General features: G+C 41.9%; 1 protein-coding gene across 10 annotated transcripts in view; it reads right to left on the reverse strand.

The window, feature by feature from the left end:
* The window catches only part of HMBOX1 (homeobox containing 1), a 202,708-nt gene that overhangs the window by 6,402 nt on the left and 179,881 nt on the right, over positions 1-16,425 (reverse strand). The window contains exons 7-11 of one of the 10 annotated variants that reach the window (XM_073892540.1): positions 12,529-12,611; positions 10,807-10,902; positions 9,873-9,961; positions 9,561-9,632; positions 1-7,901 (exon numbers count right to left, since the gene is read on the reverse strand). The exon at positions 1-7,901 is cut by the window's left edge and continues 6,402 nt beyond it. In XM_073892540.1, coding sequence (XP_073748641.1) covers positions 7,764-7,901; positions 9,561-9,632; positions 9,873-9,961; positions 10,807-10,902; positions 12,529-12,611 — 478 coding nt within the window. In that variant the 3' untranslated portion in view covers positions 1-7,763. The other 9 variants (XM_073892539.1, XM_025873768.2, XM_073892541.1 and 6 more) reach the window with 9 other exon arrangements.

Below are 16,425 nucleotides of genomic sequence, written 5' to 3' on the forward strand. Positions count from 1 at the left end.
TGTGTGTGTGTGTGTGTGTGTGTGTGTGTGTGTGTGTGTGTGTGTGTGTACAGCGGGGAGAGAACGGTCATAGAGACACAGCCTACGTCAGCATTTTCATCCGACTGAAGTTTAGCATTTGGTTAGGGCCCCCTCTGATGCATGGACAGTGGTAAAGGTCTGTAGGAGGGTGAGCAGCAAAATATGAACAAAAGCAAGAGCCGTGTTCTCTCAGTGGTTACTAACCAAACCTGGGGTATCAGCACTGAAGGAAGAAAGGGCTCATGGGCCAGGCTCATGAGCACAGCTGGGAGCCACATGGGAATGAAGCAGCCGGAGGGGCCACTTGGCACTATGCTGGGTGCTGCTATTTGCGTAAGTCTATATCAAGCACTCTTGATACAAGTGAATGAAGACTTCTGCAAGTGATGGGAAAAAACCAAAAGCATGTTCTAGAGAAAGGCTAGATCAAGACACAGCAGCTCCAGTCCAGTGGGAGGCCTCGGTGGGGAGAAGAGCAGACATCCTGGGCAGGAGACTGCGCAAGGAGTCCAGACCACCCAATGCTCAGTGGGTGGGACGAGGTGGAGGAAGAGAAAGGAAGAATAGTGGAAGGGGGAGAAAGAGAACGTGGACCTGGAAGGGCGAGGGCGACAATCCCACCAACTCAGCAGAACGGGGAAAACTCTGGCTAAGAAAAGGCTGCCAATACAAGGAAACTGGTGGTTGCCGTGTTAAGAGCGGTGTGGGGGAATGCACGTGTATCCAGTAACCTCAGGACATTGCGAATATCAGTACTCCAATTATGCCCCAGAATTGTTTACAGCCCATATGTGTTTGTGTTTGTGTCATGTCAGCCGAACATCGTATGATCCAATGAGGAAAATGTGTAAATTCCCACTTGATACTTTCTGATGGTGATGACAATGGAAATACCAAGTAACCAGGGTAAGAATTAAAACCCCGGGGAGCTTGTTAAGCAGTCAATGTCCTCAAGTTAGGTGCACAATACGCTAGCTGGCTAGCAAGTCAGACAGTGGTGGAGGCCTTTCAGGGGTTGACTCAGCTTGGGATTCTGACCGTAGTTTCTGCCAAAGGTGGAGCAGGTTGAAACTGGATGTGAGACAGAGGTTTCCATAAAAGTCAAATGGGGAGCAATAGCAAAGGCTTCCATTTTGAAGCCGAAATAACTCCAAATCCTTCTCTTTCATTGAGGAGAGGACATGAACACCATGTCATTATTTTAGTTTACTGAGTTGCTGTTCCAAATGTTCTTGGGAGCATTAGTGCTAAAAGGGAACAGGGAATGGGAGCTCTGCCATTTCCAATCACATAAAGGACAGAAATCCTTTTAATTATGACCATGCCAATCTACATCTTGCTAAAACAGCTAATTACATGTCAGGAGGACACTCAGTCATTCAGAACAATTGTCATTATATTTTTATATATTCATTCTGTGCCACCCCCCTCAATTACCATGGTTACAATTTGAAAGGATTCAGGCAAACCTTCATTTGATCACAGCACACCAATGTGAATTTGAGAGTTAATTATGGATGTACAGAGCCACTTTCATTAAAAGAGAAAATGCAAATGGAGTTAAGGGAGCGGCACCCTGAGATGTCTGAACTGGGAGCTGAGCTGTGAGCACATGCCCTACTCAGGTCAGCGTCCGGCAGCCCTCATGGACCACACACTCTCGACAGCTGCCCCATGCACTGCACTATGGGCCTCAGACACCCACGGGAGGGCACAGTACTGCTGTCCACATCAATCCCCAAACTTGCCAAGTAAAAACGACGTCAGGAGAGCAAGGCAAAGTCTCCTGCAGATGCATCCTTGTTTGCTGTTGGGGCGCTGCGCTGGCTAATGAGCTAACGGGCGTGGAATGTGGGTGGTTAGTAGTCAGTGGTGTAAAATGCTAGTTAGACTTCACTTGAATGGAATTGACTTGATTTAGTACTGCTCACTGCTTGGCCCGAAGTGTCATGTGAAGCATGCTAAAGAAGAAATCCAGTGATCTGCACATTTGTTACCCATGGCATCTACTACATCCTCAAGGTCCTTGGGTGATGGTAAGAACATGGTGTAAGATCTTTTGGTGCAGCCAGAGTTTCCCTCTCTTCTCCACCATATCTATTCCCCTCTTAATTACAAAGGAAAACCAACGTTATAGGAAACCGGATTTCTCAGATCATTAGCTTTCTCTTTGCTGCCGCTTCTCATATCCACCAAGAAAGAATAATGAAGCTGATGCAGAAACCTCACAGTTTATGAACTTCCAGCTTTTGAACATCCATGGGTAGGAACAAAGTTGCACTTCAGAGTAAGTGAGTCAACCATCGATGGGTCCTTTAAGATGGCAAAAGCAGTAGCTTATCACTTTTAGCTTATAAATAAAGAGAATTAAGAACAGCTTTTCTGAACATAACCTGTTTGTGATAGGAGATTCTGTAATCAGAAAAGGGACTTATAGGCTTGATGTATTTAAAAAGCCTTTCCCACCACCTCAGTAGGGTAGAGTTCTCCTGAGAGTGGTAAAGAAATCTTTCCTCTTAAGTGATAGTCATCTTTTGAAAAGAAGAGCATATAATGAAGGAGACGGGGGTGCCAGAAAAGAGAGGGCCTGTGCCTTAACAACAGGCTACAGTCAGGGAAATCCTTATAGGATTACCTGACCACTCACAGTTGCCTTCCTGGGAAAACCTCATGTTCTCATTATGGTGCAATACCTTCAAACTGGAAAACTTAGGTGTCACGAAGTAATGTAAATTAGACAGTCCGGAAATTAAGAAACAGGAAGAGGGTTTTCAGGGCATGCAGCTCAGTTAGCCAAATGCAATATGGCTGACAACTGATCCCAGAATCCTGAGTAAACATCCTTGCTATTTAGAGAGCACACAAAAAGGAATGTTTCAAATGTGTAATTCCCACCCCTGCCCCAGTGCATCCCCCACCCCACCCCTATGCCCCACACAGACGCCACCAGCAGAGCTGGTCAGTGCGCCCAACTTTCACTTGGGAAATCTTGACAAACAAATCTGGCTCAGTAAAGCTATAAATGGATTTGGCTGGTCTCAATGCAGCCCCAATGAATACAGTAGTAAAACATTACTAATAATCACAACAACAAAATGACAAAATCTATCACCACTCTGACCTAAGATTTAAATCACGGACAGAGATTAACACAGAAAACCAATGCACAATGTGAAGGGTCAGGACTATTCAGTGTAGAGTGCTACTGAGCACAAGATCATCAATAACAAGAAAAATTATTGCCTAAGAATCTGTTGAGACTCATTGGGGATAAAATACTCTGGTTGTTCTCTGTACAAGAAAAGACAAAAAGCAATTTTAAAAGGCAGAGCCACAAGTTAAATGGGAAGACTGCTTCTACCCAAACCCTTCTTAAGACCAAGAGAGTAAGGACTTGGAAGTTCACATTTTTAGGACAGGGGTGGGAGGATCGTGTATGAAGAAGGGATTATTTCCACTGTTATGGGCAGAAATAATACAGCTGGTCAGTGGAATATGTGGCTGGTCAAAAAGATGGCCTGCAAGACAGGGAGGAGTGTTTGTGTGAAGAGATGGCCCACACCCACCTACTCTGCCTACCGTGGAAGATAAAAATCCCAGCAAAGATGTCAGCTCAAGATGAGGCCTTAGTACTGGAGACCAGAGGCAAATGGAAGAGGAGCTGTTCACAGAGGGAGACGAAGTGACTGGAGATTCCTGATGGAATGAGTCTATTTACACCTGGTGCCTGATAGTTGGAATCCAGGAGGGAAGTTTGTAAAGACAAAGGCCAAACAGGGAGAACTGAAACAAGTGTATGAATGAGTTCTTCATGAGTTGTCCCCTTTGAGGTAAAAAATATATGTGGATATCTGGCCCCAGCAGTGGCTGCTGGTTACCAGACTGCCTGCCATCCTAAATCTACCAGGGACTGGGGTATTGGATTTGCACACTTCAGTAGTGATGAGATGCTTCCTCACTCACATCTTTTTAGGTGGTCACCTCTACTGAGCTAGAGTGAAAGGTATCTTAAAGGGGTCTTCCTGTTCCAGGAACTTTCTTCCTGTGAAGGAATAATAGGAGAATGTGGGGGGCGGGGCTGTCCCACCCAAGGACAGTTTGCAGGAACTGGACAGACTCCCTAGGTAGGTGGAAGGTGACCACACTTATCAACCACTTTAAAGGACTGAGACTGTGAAGAAAATTGCCCTAAGGGGTACTCAAAATTACACGCTTTGCTGAAATAAACCTGAAATAAACCAAAATGTCTGGCTGGTACTGACTGGCACCAGAAGGTCTCAGCTAAGAGTATACTGTGCTGCCTTCCCTGCCCTTCATCCGACATTAGGGTTATCAACAGCAAGGCAGAGATCTCACTAGGATGGTCCATCTTTTGAAGGTCCCTTTGTAAGGCTGTGTTGTAAGAGGAGTAGGAAGTTTACCCATTTGACTACAGGAATTCAATCCAAGTGTCTTTAAAAAAAAAAAATAACAGAAAAGTTACAAGAACTGCTGACAAGGTACCCCATTCCCACCCTCAGTCTTCCTCACTAGGGAAAAGCAGTCCTGAAACAATCCTCTGGGGCCTGAGGGAAGTACAGTATGGAGTAAGAGAGGAGGGACATAACAACCAAAAAGCACAGAACGTGATTTTTTTTAGAGCCTGGCTCTTTTCCCTTCAGTAAAAGAGCAGTTTAGGGTTTCTATTTAAATACCATCAAACCTGAAAAAGCTTAAGAAAACAAATTGACAATCCAAAGATACTACAAATTAGACAGTGGCAACTCCATATGCCATTATAAGAACTAAAGTAGCCTGGACAAGATAGAATTCAACCTGGTGACAAAAAAAAAAAAAAAAAAAATACAAACAAACTCCAACAAAACAAAAAACAAACCAGCAATGGTAGATTTAAATCTAGGCCCCAAAGAACTACATTTTGCTCTTAGTAAAAAAGCAAAAGTTATATGTAAGGCAGCGGGTCGTCTTAGGAGCAGGCCAGCAGTCTTCTTCAATTAAAAGAAGAATTCTGGATGAAAGATTCCTTCCTCCTGTTCCTACTGAACCCAATATAGGCTATCCTGCACTGGTAGACATGTTCTTTCACCTTTTCCAGGTTGCCAGATAGGGCCCAGTACTGCTTTCATAGATACTGACTCTCCTTTATTCTCTGAAGCTTTTTCCTTTCTTAAGGCCTTAAAACAATGAAACCTTTTAGCTCTTCTCTGGCAATCACTGTATTTCTTTAGAAACTGCAGCTGTCTTAACAGTTTGAGTCTGTTTCTTTAAAAAGACCAGCAAGAACAAATGATACTAGCAACCATCATAAAGAAGCTATCAATTATAATAATCTCCTTACAATAAATCATGGATGTGGCTTGTCAGACAGGATAGTTTTCTCTCTTCTTTTCTTTCTGAGTCAACTGAGATTAAGCAGACAAAATTCCACCGAAATGGAAAGATACAATATGTTATATTTCTTCTACGTAATATAAAAGGAAAGAAAGATAACATAATCTCCTAACTGAAATAAAAAGTCAAACACACCAAGAAAGAAAATGAGCAGGGGGATCATTCCTGAGAATTACAAATGCTACTCTTGAATTTGTTGGTTCAAGTAATACAGTAAAACAGAAAAGACTACCCCATTTTACTTCAGTTCTTAGAAGCTGGAAGTATATACATTATCTGCCTGAAATCCACAAACAAGAGCAGGCCCAGTCCCTGCCCACAGCTCTTTAAAATCACAGACCCATATCAGGTGGCATCTTCATGCCCTCTCGAAGGCTTCCACACACTGGCCTAAGCAGGATGAACGGATACGGAGAAGACCTCGTCAGCATGTGCCTTAAGTGGAGTCAGACCAGCTAAAAACTGGTGGATATTTAATATCTCCCTAACAAGGAAGGGAAAAACAAAGAAGGTCAGTCTCTCTCTCAATGGTTTTAGGCTGAATACATTTGGTGGGGGAGGAGGGGTGAAGAGGTAAGGGAACGGCACCTTCCTTCCACCTTAGAAATCGTTCTCAGGTAATGGACGAAAAGACAGAAGCCCTGTTCAATAGCCAGCCCCACATCCCCCTTTAAACAAGGCTCCACCATGCGTAGAAAGGAGATGGAACGAGGCAGAAAATATACAGCAGTCATGCCTCCTTCAGACGCACCCTACGCTGCTACATCGAAGGCGGTTTCCTCTTCCCCACAGTGACAGTGTGTCATTTAATCTGGATGCCAAGAGATCATTTTCATACAAGGCCAGCAGATGTAATTTTCTTTGATGCATGAATAGTTCATCATTTTGCTACTAGATGACAAGGTGATCACAGGGTGACTTTATAACGCAAGTTCACTGTTTGGTATTTTGAGTTCTCAAAATGAAAAAAAGATTTATCAAATATAAATATCTTTAAAAAGTAACAAAAGTGCTACATATGTGATCAAGGAAAAAAATTCCATTAGTTACTGCCGCTTAAAGTAGATTAAACTTTACAAATATTACCACATCCATTATCAATATGGCTTCCAATTATTAAATAAATTGCCTGTAGCAATATAGCTTTTCACACCTCTACAAGGACAGAGTAAAGAGAACACCAAAGCAGTCACATCACGTTGTATCTCGAAGACCCACCACATAAGTGGCAATTGTCCCCTGCTTTTTTCTGCTCTTATTTAGGAAAGTATTTGCATTTGTGATAGTCAGCCAGCATAATCCCACGCTAAAGTCCTCTATCAACCTCTCATATTGAGGGGGCTTCAGTTAATGGATACAAAGACTGGAAGTTCATTCACTCATTTGTGACCTTAGCTCCATCCTTGAAAGACTTTTTGGTAGCAGGGAAAAGGAACACAAACAGGAGGCAGAGCAGCTTCCATGATGCCTCCAGCACTTTTCCCGGCAGGCACATACCTGTGCCACGCAACGTACAGTGGTTCTGAGAACTGGACTTAACATCCATTAGACATTCAGCTCATGTTTTTTTCCAATGCTCTCAAGCTGGGTTTTTTTTTTTTTTAATGACTTTTGTTTTTTGTCTTTTTGTTTGTTTGAATCATGGTCCCAAAGGCAGAAGGCAGTATTTTATCTACTAAGTCACACAGCTTGTGAGAGGAAAGGATGTCTGTGTCAGGCATGTTAAACGTCAACCAAAATCTGAGATCAAGTTTTTCCATGGACATTCTTAGCACAGCACCCAAAGAAGTATAATCTAGCCACAGTGTGACTATTATGAGGCACGGCTTATTGCAGCTGGAAATCAATGATTCCCACGCTGAGTGGGAATTCTAGTGTTCCTTTTACTCTGTGGATACTCCCCAAATGGTGTCTGTCAATCCTGGGCCACACTACCTCAGCTTGCATCCTATCAGTCTTGGGGAAGGAAAAGGGTACAGACTAGTGTTACAGGAATCTAAAGGTACCCAAGGTTTTACATGTAGCCTAATATTGGAGAACTGAGGGCTATCTAAATACCTGGAAGCACTTTCTTGGAATGCTAAGACAGAGCAGCAAGATTTTCTAGCCTCGGGGGCTGGGAGAGGGAGTTTGGTTGGTTGGTTGGTTATTATTTACTGGGAATTAATACTGAGAGAGTATATGCAAAGGCTGAGGGCACCATGCCATCTTCACAGAACAAGACCCTAACGGCTAACTGACATACAAGAAACTGCAAGTTATACTGTAAGAACACATGTTAAGGACCGAGGAAAGTCTGCTAAGGTGCTACGTCTAAACTAAGTTAACTTCTCCTGTTCAACCCTCCCTGATCAGTCGTCATCCAGGGCCTCTGTCTTGATTTCGTTGGCTCCTTGTCGGGCCAATGCCAAGATAGTGTGGTTGACTGCTGCCATTTCCACAGCTAATGAGATGGGGTCTTGGTGGTCACTATGGCTAGTGCTGTCATCCTAGATGTGCAGAAATAAGAAACAAACGTTATTAGTGGACTGGCAAAATTCTCCAACTCACAGAAAGGCATGCTGAGGGCAAGGCTAGGCAGAACATTCGTGGGAGGAAACAGTGGGGGAGGGGCTCATGACACAGTAGAGGTGAAATGTATTTAAGTAGACACTGAATGGAAATAGGTCAGGACTTCCAATTGACATTATTATGATTCAACAAATAAAAAGCACCAAAATGTTTTTGTCTTGCTGAGAATTTTATTCCTTCTATCGGAAAGACTGCTGGTGATGCTAATCAAATCTGATCATTCTAGTTTGCAACAAACATAGCACTAGTCATTGAAGGCCAAACTAGTGAGCTATTAAATTCTGGACTGGTACTCTTACAAACAGATTATCAGACCTCATTGTATCTCTCTGCTGAACTGAGAAAACTAAACTACAGACACCAACATCTAATGGGTAAAAACGCATTTTTATAAAAGAACAAAAAACCAAAACCTCTCAATTACAACAGGACAAAAGTATACGAGCCGGAAATGGCTACGGGAGACCACGGTGGTGCTCTCCTGCTGTCAGGCTGCTGTGCCAGGGAAACGGCAGGTGTCGTACTTAGGGGGAGTGTGAAGCTCTCCTTCCATGCACAGCTCAATGTGTTAAACAATAAAGCTGTGAAGGAAACTGGCATTGCAGGGTATTTGTCAGACACTGAAGATGGTGTTACAAACAAGGGCTAAGTTTCTCACCTGTCACATCTTCAGGGGAACTCTGCATCAGAAAGCTTTGGAAAGGGTAAACCCCTTTGGAAAAAAAAAATCATGGGATGTGCTGCCCTTAGGGCATGTGGAAAAAATGGTGGAAATGATCCACCTACATTGGTAGACTGAAAAATAACAGGAATATTTTTGATTAGAAAGACAGAATATTTGCTTGAATAAAATGTGGAGCTATGATTTGGAGTCCTAAAAAGAGAAAAGGTAATCCATGGGAACTATGGGCATCACTGTTTCATTCCCATTTTCACAGACTGGTCTTTAGAGTTTAAAAGGGGGTTGCGTGCACTCCTGCAGCATCTGCATTCAAGCTGGTAAACAGAGGCTGTAAAGTGGTTGCCAGAGGGAAGAACAGAGCAGAGTACATTTAAGAGTTGGCTGAGGGGCCATGAAGAGGTATATATACACCACAGGAAAGAACTAAAGTTTCCCTGCTAGGGTCCAGAAGAGAGCATACATTCTTTTCATATTCCAAACAGAAATGAATTTTAAATCCTATGACAATTTTAATGAAATCTGTCAAGAGATGTGTGGGGGGAAAACTCCCATGTTCTTAGTGACTGATTTATTCCATTCAGTGGCTACAATTAAATATATTTTTCCCCCCAAGCAATGAAGACTAGGTCAGGGTGATGTGAGAAGACATGCATTTATGACAAGATGTGTGTGTCAATGTGCCAGAGACTCTGGAAGAACCACTCATCTGGGCATGAGGGTTCTCACTGCAATGGGGCCGTGGTGGGTGGGACCTTCTACTGTGTGCTGCATTGGTACACGTTTAGGCATGGATTACAGCTACCCAGTAGCCCCTAGTATTTCTCAAACATTGAGTGTGTGTGTGGTGGATGGTGTAACTTGCTTGTTTGGATCAGATCCTCCTCTCTTCTTCTACCTTCTCTGCTTCTCTGCCTCCCTCTGAACTTCTTCCCTCCTCCTCCTCCCCATTGCGTACTTGCCAAGTATCCTGTTGTATGACAATAAATCCATGTGGGTGAATAACAGTTTCTCACAAATTTAACAGGACAACTGAATCTTACCACATTCCTTTCAAATTACATGAAAATCTAACTACACGCATGAGCAGAGTGGAGGGACACTGGATTGTCTCCTCTCTCCCACCCCGTACCAAACGCACCCACAGAATTGACTTGTCATACTGTCCCACCCACTCTGTAACCAAGAACCTCTGCTCTCAGCTGCTCACCTGCTCTGAGTAGTCATTTCCGTCAACATCATCACTGTTGGAATGGCCTCCTGGACTCTGTACATCTATCCCATGACTCTCCAGGATTGCTGCTTCTTCGAAAAAAGCAAATAGATCCCTAAATTATCTGTTACATTATTGTAATCGCTTGAACATGGAATTAATTTTTGTGCTGAGGAAACTAGGGTGTAATTAAAAAAGAACCTAGATTCCTTTATGTTTTCTTTTAAATTGTAGATGGACAAAATTAAACTGCACACAGGCCAGGGGAGGAACACATCTGTCATTCTGGAGCCCCTGCTGCTATGCGAGCCACATGTGAGTGGTTGACTGTTAGGTGCTTCATAAATACTTACCAACTAATTCAACAGCCCTCCTGTCTCAGAGTTCTATAAAGTGTTTGACAATTGTATTGATGGAGAGGTAGGGAGTTAAGTTTAGAAATGAAATACAATTTTAGAAGCTCAAAACCAATCTCCCACCCCAATGTCATCAATTCATATTTCTTAAATGCTCTTTTAAAAAATCTGTGTTTTGCTGTGTTCCCTATTAAGACTCTTTCATTCCAATTCTATTAAGCACATGTTTCTTAATATCTAAGTCATGGCCCAGTAATAACAAAGAAGCTCAGAGTCTCATTCCCTCGCTCAAGACCCTAGAAAGTAGCTTTAATATGCAGCACAGAAGTCATGCAGTCAGGGGCCATATCTAATTCTAGACTCTAGAATATTAAGAACAATGCCATTATTAATATAATACAAATAATGCTAATAGTACTAACTCTTAAAAACACAAAGAAAAACATAAGGACAATTCTTGTTAGGCTTAAAAGTTAGCATCATTAAGACCTGCAGTTCTAAACTGAAGGTGCTCTCAAAGTAAATACAATGTCCATGACTGCTTCAAAAGGGAAACAGCCTCTCTGATACATTACCAATATTGGCTCTCCTCTTGATCTCCTTCCGTCTGTTAGCAAACCAATTATATACTTTCAGGGAGGTAACTCGTTCCAGATCAGACAGTTTTTTGCCTGTGAATACATGCAATAAGATTCAGATAGTCTATAGCTGAGACTAGTTTTAAGGAGTAATACTTTCTTTTTGAAAAGTTCTTTTGATTGCATTTATTGCCAGAATAACAGATACAGGTTTTGTTGTTTTTTAGTATTCTGTATACACTTAAACTATTATTAAATGAATGAAAACTAATACAAAAATAGCAACCAAGGACATAAAATATTTCAGAAAGCCACATAACACTAAAGAATTCCAATACTAAATACAAAATTAACGAATTCCACAAAGTCAGGCTGCCAGGGTTCAAAGGTCATAGGATAGTCCATGGAGGCTTCATTTAATTAGCATCATTGTAGATGAGTATGTCAGTCTTCATCAAGTTTTCAGGTAGCTCAAGTTTACTTACATCTTTAAGGCCTTATATAAACTGTTTCCTGCTATTTACTTACATCTTTAAGGCCTTATATAAATTGTTTCCTGCTATCTTCAGACAGCAGGGAACAATTATTACCCATGTTTTCTTGAAGACTAGAGGTCACTCTGACTGTCCATTATTGTAACTATGCTAGAACGCATAGCCCAATTCAGGTTGCATTTTAGATTTATTAGTTTCTTTGCTGTCAAATGTGACTTCTCACAGATTAGCACCATGCTGGCCAACAAGCGCCCATCTGCACCTTTCCCTCCTCCACTGGTCTTTTCTGTTTTAGCTTTTAATCCACAGTGGGTGGAGAAGCCAGAAAACAGGTTAAAGCACTGATGATACAGGGTGAAGTGTTTTCCAGGAAGCTTCTGAGCTCCTGCTCTCCTCATGGGTGGGACTTTGGCTGGTGTGAAGTAAGGGTATAGGTGTCATTGGCAGGGTGTCTGTAGGGTCTAGACTGCTAGCAGTCTGGCTTCTGGGTAAGGGAGAATAAATCACATTTTAATTATGATAAAACATTGATACTTTTGTACAGATAGCCTTTAAGCCAATCAAATTAACCAGCCAAATGAAGATCAATTGATCCTCTTAACTGAGAATGATTTCTGGTAACAAAAACTGTGAAATGTGGAATAGTATTTTAACACATGGAAGAAAAGTCATATGTGTGTTTAAGTGGCTCGGCTGACTTGCATGAGAACAATACAACTTCAGAATGGAACTACCCTTAGTTTTTCCTAGCTATATGCAGAAGTCATCCCAACATGGGAAGGAGAAAGAAGCCAACTCCAATAAGAATTCTTTCTTCAAACAGGAATACAGAATTATAAAATACTTGTTAAAAAAAATCTAAATCTTTTCATTTACAAGCCTTGCTTAAATATTCCAAACTTTAAAATTTTGGAATTGACATAGTTATGCTATATTTATGGAGAAAAAAATCTATACAGTCTTAAAAAATATAATTTCAAGGTCTCATATCTTAAGCAGGGACACTCCCTGGAAACTTTCCATGTGCATATCTGATCTGGAGTACTGGAATTGCATCCCTAAGAAGTACTGCTTGAACAGGACAGGGCAGTCCCTAGACAGGAAGGTGGTGAGGATGGAGCAAATGGCACCCAGATGGAATGAGTAAAAGAAGATTCCTCGTCCCAAATGATGATCTGAAGCCGAAAGCTCCACCATGGAGGAAAGTGGCAGCTTGCTGCCTTACCTGGCTTCTGTATAACTGCATTGCAAGCATTGGCAATTTCTTCTCTCTTAGCTTCATCTGGGTATTGATTCTCATTGAAGTAACTGCAGGGGCAACCAATTAAGACACAAAGTTTGTACTTTAAAAAATGTGCTCTCATTAAAAGACTAACCCACTGAAAAATACGTTCTTCTTTATGATGTAACATTAGTGTCTAGTCCAGGGTGTCCAGTGGAATTCTCTGTGAGGATGGAAATGGTCTGGCCTTTACTATCCGATAGGGGAGCCACTACTCACATGTGGCTGCTGAGCAGCTGAAATGAGGCTGATGTGACTTGAGGAAGTGAATTTTTTATTTTATTTTAGCAAATTTAAATATAAATCGCTAAATGTGACTAGTGGCTACTGTATTAGTGCAGGCCTAGTCACTGCTTTGCTTCACTGAAAGCTGTCCTTGATATAAAAGTTGCCTGTGATACACATGGGGGTGGTGAAATCATGGAAGGCACTGGTAACAGCAGGACTTTTGTGTGTGTGTCATATTTTGTAGTGGCAAAAATTTTAAATGACCAAATTGTGCCTCAATGGGAGAATGGCAGAACAAATTATGGGACATCTATATTTATACACAGCTATTTAAAAATGACTAGGAAAAAAGAAGTTAGAGCTCTCCATTGACCTGGAGGGATGTTTACAACATTCCTAAGTAAGAAAAACAATCTGCAGAATGATGTGTATGGAAAATACCATTATGGAATTTGAAAAATTCCTGTCTATGTGTACATAAATTTGCATGGATAAAAGCTGGAAGAGTACACATCAGGCTGTAAAAATCAATTACTTTGATGTGGGGAAAGGGGGTTAGTGGGAGGAGATGTAAATATTTTTGCTTTTTTCCATATGTTAAAAAAAAAAGCACATATTCTATACAATAGTACTTACAAGAAATTAGGTTTACAGAACTCCTCCTTAGCATTACCAGACCTGTGAGACTCTATGTGGGAACAGAATGTTTATTAGGGCTACTTTTTCTGTCAACTATGATTTTAAGGAAAGAAAAAGGATCTTCATGTTATGATCAGGAAATGACCCCTTGTCAGGTTCTATACCCTCCTGGCTTCCCTTCCCTTAAAATGCAGCTTTCCTTTCCCTCACCCTCCGATCTGCGATGGTAGAAATGCCATTCTATCAGGAATAAACAACTAGAGGCGGCAAACCCTTCTTGTGAAACCCCAAACCCCCACTCCTGATGCCACCACCCCCACCCCCACTGCCCCACCCCCACCATCTCCATGGAGCACATCCTTTGACACGGCAGCTGCCATCCCTGGAAAGCCTTTTTCTTTGCTAAAACATTAAGTCCTAGAACTGTATCTATACCAGGCCTGTCAACTACCATCCTCCACAGTGGTCTCCTGCTTGATTCCACGATTTAAGCATCTCTTCCTATATGATTTTCTGTCATCATTTTTAGGGCTCTAGTGTTCATATTGAGGATTTTTCCAACGGACTGTCCCCATAACTGCTCCACTTCCACATTTCTACTGACCTTTACTCCACCTGTGCTATTTACTTGGGCAATTAGTTTCACGAGCCTGAAGCACTGGCATCAACTGGAGGCTTGTTAGAAATGTAGAATCCCAGACCCAACCTCAGACTGAATCAGAATCTGAATTTTACAAGATTTCCAGGTGATCTGAATGCACCTTAATGTTGGAGAAGCACTGATTAGCTCATTTATTTAAAGTTCAACAAAGACAAAAAAAGCAGATATTAAGTACCTAACACTGTAGGCTTGCACTGTGGGTAAAGAGAATTAAGACAGCTTCTGACATCAAAGAGTTTACAATCTACTGGAGAAACAGACATATAAATCAATGTTTGTGGTAAAATTCCATAAGATGTCTGAAGACAGTACTGCTGGAGCACAGATGAAAGTGTGCTCAGTGTTGTTTGCAGGGACCCAGAAGGATGTGGCAGAGGAAGTGCCATCGTGAGTTAGGTCTTGAAGATGGGCAGGAGTTTGCAAGGCAAAGAGGAGGAGGAAGAGTATTTCACGCAAGGGGAACAGCATGTGCAAAAGCCAAAGGTGGATAAAAGCCCTGAGGATTCTGGCCACAGAGAAGAATCCAGAGTGGTTAGAATATGGGGTTCACAGGAAGAAATGAGGAGATATTAGCCTGGAAAAGCAGGATAAGGCCAGCTTGTGAAGAGCCTTGTCTGTTCTCGTCAGTAGTGAAGACGTCATCTTGAAACAGAGGTTTTCAAGCCACATAGAGATATACAGCCATCTGTGTTTTAGAAAGGTCACACATCTTCAAGACTCAACTTTCTGAATTCTACCTCCATGATCTTAATTCTGACATCCCCCAATCAACTTTCTCCTTACTCCTCCTCTTCAGAATAATTTTTCCTTCACCTTCTTTATAATCTCGAATCCCTTTAAAATGCTCCCCCCGACAACTTAAAAAAAATCTGTTTATCTATTCTTCCCGGCCTCACCTTTCATTTCTTAGCCTGAACTTCATGGTGAGCCAGATCAACAATATCCCTTAGGAGAAACTTATTTTGCTTCTCTGTCCTTCCACCATACCTGTCCAGCCAATCTCCTACCCTGCAGAAAGCACCTTCCACATGTTCTCTTCCATCCTTCTCTCCAAGTGTTCCTGGACAAAGTCATAAAATAGGGCCAATTGGTTTCTTTATAAATCTGTGGCTTTCAACCTAACTGGGCCCCTCATTTTGGATGGGAACTCTTTCTGTCCTTTCTAACTTTTTTATACTCCATCTTTAATGCCCCACTTACCTGAAGCCTTTTCACTCTTAGGTCCCAAGCCTTCAAACCCACCAGTCATTCTTTTTACAAATGACCTGTCTCCTCTTTTACCAAGAGGGAGGTTACCTAATGTAAGTTTGTGTGATGTTCTTAGCTTCTCAGCCTCTCAGCTTGAGGCACTGCTCATTCATTTCTTCGTTTCCTGGTGGAAGAAGACGCACTCTCCTCTTTAAGGTCTGCTTCTCCACTTGTCTCGCTGACCTCACCCCTCCTTCCTCAGCTCTCTCCGATCCTTTTTCCTGCGTGCCCCATCTTTTCCCTGTACCTACACAATTACGCTATTTCACTGACTTTGTGATGTACATTTCTTTATTATTATAATCCCTACAATCAAGATGTATCTTATAATTGGTGGTGTCTGAAAATTAACTGGCAGTGGTTTTTTTTGTCCCCCGTCACCAGTACATAAAATCAAGGTGTGTCTTATACTCAAGGCCTTTTCAGATCTGATGGATCATGGATGTTGTTAAGACCTACAGGTCCTATTTCAGCAGCAGCTCTAGGGCCACTATACCTCATTATAGCAACTGTTCTTCCAACTTACTGCAAAGCCAGTGACTGATGCCCCATCCACCCCCTCTAATGTCTGCTTAATATTCCTAGTGCACATCTCTAGTCATGGGCACTATTTTGTTAAAATTTTTTTAAAGTATATTATAGAGGTGTTCAGAGTTCTCCCCTAAACTACCTTTGCTTCTTTATCTGCTGCTACTACCATATATGCATGCTACAGTCTAGGAAAATGGAAGAACCTTGTAAACTCCTGGTATCTCTGTGCCTTTCTCTTGCCAGTATATCTGCTTTTTGCCTCCCCCCAACCTAAATCTTGTCTTTCAGGATATATGTTGAGTTATCAGCTCTTGGCCAGTCAAAGGTAAATATCATCCCATGAATCCCATAGCACTCCATCTGTTCCTCCCTCACATTTTTTTCATCTTGAATTATAGTTATCACTGTATACATACATCTCTCCTCCACTATGCCGAAAGCCACTTGAAGTACAAGTCTGATTCATTCTTATATGCATTCCCTGCTGATGACAGTGCTGACAAGTCAATAATGATGAACAAAGTCCCCACCAA

This window comes from Callorhinus ursinus, unplaced genomic scaffold (assembly GCF_003265705.2).
Source record: "Callorhinus ursinus isolate GAN/ISIS: 27379988/994484 unplaced genomic scaffold, GSC_fseal_2.0 scaffold4, whole genome shotgun sequence".
In the NCBI taxonomy this organism is placed as follows: domain Eukaryota; kingdom Metazoa; phylum Chordata; class Mammalia; order Carnivora; family Otariidae; genus Callorhinus; species Callorhinus ursinus.